Source organism: Cnephaeus nilssonii (assembly GCF_951640355.1).
Source record: "Cnephaeus nilssonii genome assembly, chromosome: X".
In the NCBI taxonomy this organism is placed as follows: Eukaryota; Metazoa; Chordata; class Mammalia; order Chiroptera; family Vespertilionidae; genus Cnephaeus; species Cnephaeus nilssonii.
Window position 1 is genome coordinate 130,851,624 of NC_137071.1, and position 8,101 is coordinate 130,859,724.

An 8,101-nucleotide genomic window follows, 5' to 3' on the forward strand; every position below is an offset into this window, starting at 1 on the left:
GTCGATTGATAGAAAAACTAGAACCTCTACATTCTGACCACGAATCCACTGCCTCGTTCTCTTCAGAATTTTGCCTTTTCCCCCGTTTCCCTGCTTTGTCCCCCTGGGCATCACTGATCTCCCACCTCCCTGTTCTGATGCACCGTAGCTGATGCTCAGTGGCGCTGCAGACACACCCGTAAGCTTACTGGGCAGCCTGAGGTGGGCCCAGGAGCCCGCACCCCTGAGCAATTGCAGCTCTCAGATCACATTGGCCAATCAAGGATATCATTTCTAATCCGGAAATCCGGTGGGTCTCGGGTTCTTTCTCCACCGGGCCAGACAAATGGGTATCATTTCATGAAGCCAAGGCCTCCTTCACTGTCCCTGGTCTCAGGCTTTCACCCTGGTAAACATTGCCTCTCAAGTAAACATTGGGTCACAAACCCAACTATCTTTCTGAAGGAGCCTCGTAGGGATAGAATAGAATGGCTTTTTCTCTTTTGACATTATACCTCTGAACCAAAACCATGGACTAAGTTCTTGTAAAGTTAGAACTCAGAAATTGGGGGGGCCCCCCCGCTGTGCCACGCCAGCACAGCCAAGGATTCGGCGAGCCTGAGGGAGGCCAGTGAAGGATGAAGAAAAGACAGACAGAGAATAAGCTGGGTCTAGGTGGACCTTTTGTGCCTGGCTGAGACCACAGAACAGATCCAGACTGCAAAGCTGAGGCTTTATTTATAGTCAGGGGCAAACAAGGTAATTTACAATGTTCTTGTAAGTTTCACTTGTTTTGGCAACACTTGCTGCCCCTCCCACAGCCCATTAGCTACCCAGGAAAGATCTAGGGAGCACTCACAAGATCAAGCTTAATTATGCTTAGAGGACTGTGCCCTCCAAGCTGGGACTTGTTTGGGACTTTGCCAGCAGGTCAGTCCGAGGCTTAACCCTACAGCCGCTCCCTACACCCTGCCACCGCATTTTTATTATCTTCAGCATCGTCCTATGCAGTGGTCTTCTGGGCCCCAGGGCCTTCCTCATCATGTCACCTCCTCTCCGTGTGGCCTCTGGCACTGTGAATGGCACGCTCCGTTGGAGCCCTGTGCCAGCTGGTCTGAGCTTCCTAGAAGGCCCTTACGGAGCCTCTCGGGTTTCTTTGTGAACTTGTATTTCAGGCTCATGGGTCATTGTCTAGCCAGATGGTCATTGTCAGGGTGCCCTTCCCCACAGAAGCATCGCTCCTGAGTCTCCTGGAGGTCGTGCTGGTCGGCGGGAGATGCCGGGCCCTCGCCCAGGCCTTGTGAAGTGTGCGCCTAGCAAGGCCTTGCCCTCACCCTCCCTTCAGGGTGCTGCCTCTTCCTCAACCCACTCAGGCTAATATGCGGCATTGCCTGTATAAAGGATTGCTCTAAGAGAGAGAAACAGCCCTGGCCAGTCTGGCTCAGTGGATAGAGCACCTGCCTGCGGACCAAAGGGTCCCGGTTCAATTCCGGTCAAGGGCACATACTTCGGTTGCAGGCTCCTCCCCATCCCAGATCATGGTCAGGCATGCAGGAGGCAACCAATCGATGTGTTTCTCTCACATCGATGTTTCGCTCTCTCTCTTTCACTCTCCCTAAAAATCAATAGAAAAATGTCCTCGGGTGAGGATTAACAAAAAAAAAAGAAAAAGAAACAAATACAGGTGACCTCCATCAATAAGGTGGCGATTTTGAGAACTTGGAAATGTCCCATTCTTTAGTACCAAGAACTAGCTAAGTGGGCTCATGGGTCACAAATCCAACTATCTTTCTGAAGGATTTTTTTGGGCTTTTTCAGAAGTTGATTGTAAAACACAGTGGGGCATCTTCTCATAAAGCTCAGTAAAATAAAATAAGGGCCACATGTTTTGTTTCCTGCTTCAAATATTTGAGAATTCAGCATATATTGGTGGCAAGATCCAAACCTTATCATCATTCTGAAGCTGTTTATATTTTTAGTATAAATGAAGAATGGGAACTTGGTCAATATCTAGAATTAATTCTTTCCATTTCTGTTACTGGGAGATTTCACATGTCTAATTAAAGCAGACTTCTCTTCAACCTGTGTTGCCTACATCTCACATTATAAAGTGGCAGCCTGCTCGCTGAACATGACCTATAAATAAGTTTTGTTTTCCACATACACTCACGGTGTTTAAAATAATAGCTATCGCCCATCTAGTGCAGCTCAGTTCTTGAGCACCGACCTAGGAACCAGGAGGTCACAGTTCGATTCCCAGTCAGGGCACATGCCCGGGTTGCAGACTAGATCCCCAGTGGGGGGCGTGCAGGAGGCAGCCGATCCATGATCCTCTATCATCATGAATGTTTCTATCTCTCTCTCCCTCTCCCTTCCTCTCTGAAATCAATAGAAATATATTTTTAAAATAATAATAATCGTTATCACATTTGAAAATCAGGCCCAGAAGACCAAGAAGAACACTTCTAGCTTTTCCAAGCAGAGACAGGGAGTCAGTGCTAAAGGCTTATTTATGAAAAAGATTCAACTGGAAAGCGGTTACCCACATACTTAACAGTGTCAGGAATATTGAGTGGCTTCCCCGGAAGTCAGGATCATGTGAGCCAACTGGGCCAGACAGTATTTCTGAAGCCTTGGGGGTAGATGGGCCATGGTGTGCAGTGTTCGCAGCAAGCCCATCTTCCGCAATGCGGGCAAGTTCTCAGCCCGTGAATTTGATGAGAGATTGTCATGCTGCTCGGAGAACCGCAGTCCTGAGGTCTGGAGGCTCCTCGCCCTGGGACTTCCGAAATCAGTGGCAGATCCAAGTTCCTCATGGAAACTTTGGAAAAAGACGCACTCGTTCATTTTGTCCACGTTAGAGCCCTGAGCAGAGGTATTCCGATCTCCCATGAGAGCCTATTTACGGGCATCCGGATGAACATAGAGGATTTCGTAGGTGTGCTTACATTATGCTTCAGGCCACAAATGGGTACTGCCGACTTGAAAAAGCTAGAACTTTTTTCTTGAATACAGAGGACTCTAAAGGCAACCAAAAGTGGCCCAAACTCTCACTGCCCTGTGGACGTTTTTCTTTTTAAACAAGAAAAGTCACAGGCGCAGGTGGTTAGAATGGCAAACAGGACAGGAAGTACGTACTTGAAATGCAAACAAGGAAGGCTTCTTGTAACTACGCCCAGACCAAATCCCCCCGCGTACGAGACCCGCTGGCTTTGATAGAAGGATGTTGCTGAATCTGTATTAAATGGGTTTGTTTCTTAATGTGATTTATTTGCCTCGTGTTTAGAATATTGCATGATAAAGTTTCTTTTGTGCATATACTTTTATTTTACTAATATATTAAAAGCCATGTCTCAATGACCCCTGTCCATTTTTCATGCTGTCTTCCTCCCAATGGCCTCTGCATGTAAGTAACCTGTGAGTGACTGCCTCTTTGTTTTTGATGAAGTCCTTTTATTTCGTCAGCAATCATCTTAAAACCTGTAGAAGTCCGATCTCTATGTGTTCTCCTTATATCCCTGTATGTCTCCTTTTCCAGTATTATTTTCGATGGTTTTGCAACCCTATGGCCGTGTATGATTTGATTTAGAGCAGAGTAACCTAGATCATGCTACTCATTCATGGTTGAGATACTGATGTGTAACATATCAGTTCATTTGTTTGTGGTGTCCATGGTGACTATCTAACTCATTCTTATGTGTGTTTTCAAATGACGGGTCTCGTTTCAGTAGGACTGGAGTTAGGCTCTGTAGGGGGGAAGTGGGCGCACCCACCATTCAGAAAGCTGTGTCATCAGCACCTTGCTCCTCTGTGAGAGGCTTGATTGTTTTGTCTGTTAAAATCTGCCGGCTTGCTGATGCAGAGAGCATTTCCTGGGTTTTAGCTGTTGCCAGAGCATTGGCTTTGAAGCCTTTCGGTCAGCCTGTGTGGAACCAAGTTCTCCAAAGAAAACAAATGCAGAAATACCCATTAACATGCACTAACCCTATTTCAGCATGTTGCATTTCTTCTTTTAATATTTTGGGAATGACACTTTTGTTTGTTTGTTTGTTCGTTTGTTTGTTTCTGATCTGTTGCACTCCAGAGTAGCCTACTTTGCATTTTACAGTTCTTTGCTACTGGGAAGATCACAAACGTTAAGGACTGAGCTGACGTCCAAAGGCATTTGGCCGTTTTGTTGCAGGGCATAGAAGCTTCTCTTAATGATTGACTGAAACACCCCCGATTCTTGATTACACCGGGGAATCAATTTTATTGAATGTCCTTCCACCCCTCTAAAATCCCTAGCATGTTCCATATCCCCGAAGAAGGAAACTGCAGGGTGCCCGGCCACATTCGGGCATAACCATGCAGAGAAACATTGCAGGGAACGGTGCGTGATGTTAGCCGCCTTGTGAGAATTCTCAAACGTGTCTGAGAATTGCACTACCTTGAACTTCCACAGGAAACGGTTACCCTCTCGGGCAAGTTTCTGGAATAGTTTTGTTAAGAGGCAGGTTCCCCAAAAAAATGTTTTCCAAGTCTTTCTCCTCAGTCTGTAATGATGAGAGAACTCCCTTTCGCAAAGGTTTTCCAGCTAAGGCCCTGCTTCATGCTTCTTTCCATCGTGTTCACCCTGATTTACCGCCCACAGGCCCACAGCCTGGGGCCCCGCGGAGCCTGTGTCCCTGCTCACGTCCCCACGGGTTTCCATCTAATGCGTAGCTGGGTTGCAACAAAACCCGGGAGATGCTCATTTCAAAAGCCTGTGAAATCAGAGTCCCAGAACTTGATCTTGAGAGCATCTAGCATGCTGCCTTCAGCAACTCGGTTGAGCGAAAGAACCATGAAGTTCAAGACCAGCTGTCCATGCATCCCACATCCATCCCTCGCTAGCCTAGCTGGCCTCTTTTTTGGCTCACTTTAGTTGCATTCATTCTATATTCATGTTGGCCGCTGTCTGCAGACTTCCGCCTTTTTAGTATTGCTGGTTTCTTAGAACTGCAGAAAGATGAACAGCATGTGGTTTTGTATGAGTTCGTATGATTTGCTGGCTACTGCATGAGAGAGACGCGGTATCCTTCCGATTTGGACTTTCATGCATGTGCTCAACATATCTTTGGATGCCCCTGCTTCTGAAGTGCATTTTCATGGGCTTAAAGACGACATTTTCTTCCGAAAGGTTATATGACGTACATGTATTAGAAGTCGGATTCAGATCTTTTAAGACATGGTTTTACGACTACTTTAGGTTTGCCAGTAAAATTATAATTGACATACATGAACTGTTCTTCCTGCAAATTTACCTGTCTTCTAAATCTTTGCATTTTAGTGTTTGATCAATTAGATCTTGTTACATATGAAGAAGTAGTAAAACTGCCAGCATTCAAAAGGAAAACACTAGTCTTATTAGGTGAGTCTCATTGGGGAAACACGTGGTTTTCTTATTCTTGTCTTTGAAACACTTTGTGAATATTAACAATTGTCTGTTTTCACTTCCTTCCCAAAAATGGCATAGGTGCGCATGGTGTTGGGAGAAGACACATAAAAAACACCCTCATCACAAAGCACCCAGACCGCTTTGCGTACCCTATTCCACGTAAGCTATGTCTCTCTCTTAAGTGTTTTGTTTTTCTAGTGCTTGTTTAATATTGTCATTTATCTCTTTTTTCTGATTACATTAGTAATAACTATCCTATATAATAAAAGGGTAATATGCAAATCAACTGAACAGCCTAACGACCCGTCGCTATGACGCGCACAGAGCTGCCCCCTGATGGTCAGTGCGCTTTCACAGGGGAAGCACCACTCAGCCAGAAGCCAGGCTCATGGCTGGCAAGCACAGCGACGGTGGCAGGAGCCTCTCTTGCCTCCATGGCAGTGCTAAGGATGTCTGACTGATGGACATCCCCCATGGGCTCCCAGACTGCGAAAGGGTGCAGGCCGGCTGAAGGACTCCCTCCCCCTCCCCCAGTGCATAAATTTCGTGCACCAGGCCTGTAGTTCACTATAAGAAATTTGGGCCCAGCCGGCATGGCTCAGTGGTTGAGCATTGACCTGTAAACCAGGAAGTCATGGCTTGATTCCTCCTCAGGGCATATGCCCAGGTTGCAGGCTTGATCCCCAGTGCGGGGTGTGCAGGAGGCAGCTGATCAATGATTCTCATCATTGATGTTTCTATCTCTCTCTCCCTCTCCCTTCGTTTCTGAAATCAATAAAAAAAAAAAAATCTGGAAGATCCAAAAGAGAACAAAGAAGAAAATGAGTTAATAATCCCAACCCCACCCCCCTAATAAGAGTGCTATAAATATTTTTCTTTTATACCCTTCCAGACTTCTCTTAGTGTAGATATGTGGAGTGTGTGCTTGTGGTTGTTGTTGTTTTTAAAAATATATATTTTATTGATTTTTAACAGAGAGAAGGGAGAGGGATAGAGAGCTAGAAACATCGATAAAAGAGAAACATTGATCAGCTGCCTCCTGCACACCCCCCACTAGGGATGTGCCCGCAACCAAGTTACATGCCCTTGACCGGAATCGAACCTGAGACCCTTGAGTCCGCAGGCTGATGGTCTATCCACTGAGCCACACCGACTAGGGCTGTTGTTGTTTTTTAACAAAATTGGGCTCATCCATTCTGTTCGTATCCTGATTTTCACAAAAGTGTGACATAAATATTATGCAGATGAAGTATTCTTCAGAAAAATAGGTTTTGATGATAGTATCATTTTTCTTTGATATAACAATAGTTTTCTTACTCAGTAACTGAACTGCTGACTTTATCACTTTCAAAATCCACTCAATGTGCTGCCAGTTGTTTATTATAAAGAACTTTAAATCTATAATATTTTTATCCCCTTATCTTCTATAGCTTATCCTTAACCTCTTGCCCTCTTTGCTCCCCCAACTATAAAATGAAGTCATTCTAGAGCAGGGGTGGGGAACCTTTTTCTGCCAAGGGGCCATTTGGATATTTATAACATCATTCTGGGCTATACAAAATCATCAACTGAAAAACTAGCCTGCCCTTGTAAATAATAGCTAAGATTTGGAAACAGCCTAAGTGCCCATCAGCAGATGTGTGGATTAGAAAACTGTGGTACATCTACACAATGGAATACTACGCTGCGGTAAAAAAGAAGGAGTTCTTACCATTTGCAACAGCATGGATGGACCTGGAGAGCATTATGCTAAGTGAAATAAGCCAGTCAGAGAAAGATAAATATCACATGATCTCACTCATTTGTGGAATATAATGAACAACATAAACTGATGAACAAAAACAGACCCAGAGACAGGGAAGCATTGATCAGACTGTCAAACCTCAGAGGGAAGGCAGGGGTGGGTGGGGATTAGGGAGAGAGATCAACCAAAGGACTTGTATGCATGCATATAAGCCTAACCCAGTGGTCAGCAAACTGCGGCTCGCGAGCCACAGTTGCCGCTCTGTTGACTAATGCGTTTGCCAACCACTGGATAGGGGCTTAATCACAAGGAACAACAACAGCCTGTAATTATTGGAATCGAGAGTCTAGGTCAGTGGTCGGCAAACTCATTAGTCAACAGAGCGGCAAACCGTGGCTCACGAGCCGCAGTTTGCCAACCACTGGCCTAACCAATGGACACAGACAACAAGGGAGTGAGGCATGAGTGGGGGGGTGGGGGGCAATAGGGAAAGAAGGACACATATGTAATACCTTAATCAATTTAAAATTTTTAAAAAAATTATCCTGCTCTATTTGGTCATACATTTAATTGACTCACCCCTAACGCCTTGGCAGGGCCAGACCAAATGATTTCTCAGGCCTTATATGGCCCGCGGGCCGGAGGTTCCCCACCCCTGGTCTAGAGATATAAAGAGGATTTGAGATCATGTGAAGCACTCAGCAGATACTAGATAAATAGTAGCCATCTTACCAGTATAATATTATTACTCCAAAGTTTACATTTTGGATCCCAAGAGCTTTCTAGCAGAGATTTCTTTGGGGTGAGAAGAACTAAAGGAAAATTAGTTTCAAGAGCAGCAGGAGAAACATGTGAAGACTGGCTCTGTCCTGTAGGGACTTCCGTGCCTTCCGGAAGCCATGTCACCACCACTCGCTGTCTCTCCTGCACCCCAGCGAGCCAGGAGGTGCCACAGGGCC

The 8,101-nt window shown here is 45.5% G+C and overlaps 1 protein-coding gene across 1 annotated transcript in view; it reads left to right on the plus strand.

The window, feature by feature from the left end:
• The window catches only part of CASK (calcium/calmodulin dependent serine protein kinase), a 293,487-nt gene that overhangs the window by 270,294 nt on the left and 15,092 nt on the right, over window positions 1-8,101 (plus strand). The window contains 2 exon segments of the mRNA XM_079765497.1: window positions 5,291-5,371; window positions 5,477-5,557. Coding sequence (XP_079621623.1) covers window positions 5,291-5,371; window positions 5,477-5,557 — 162 coding nt within the window.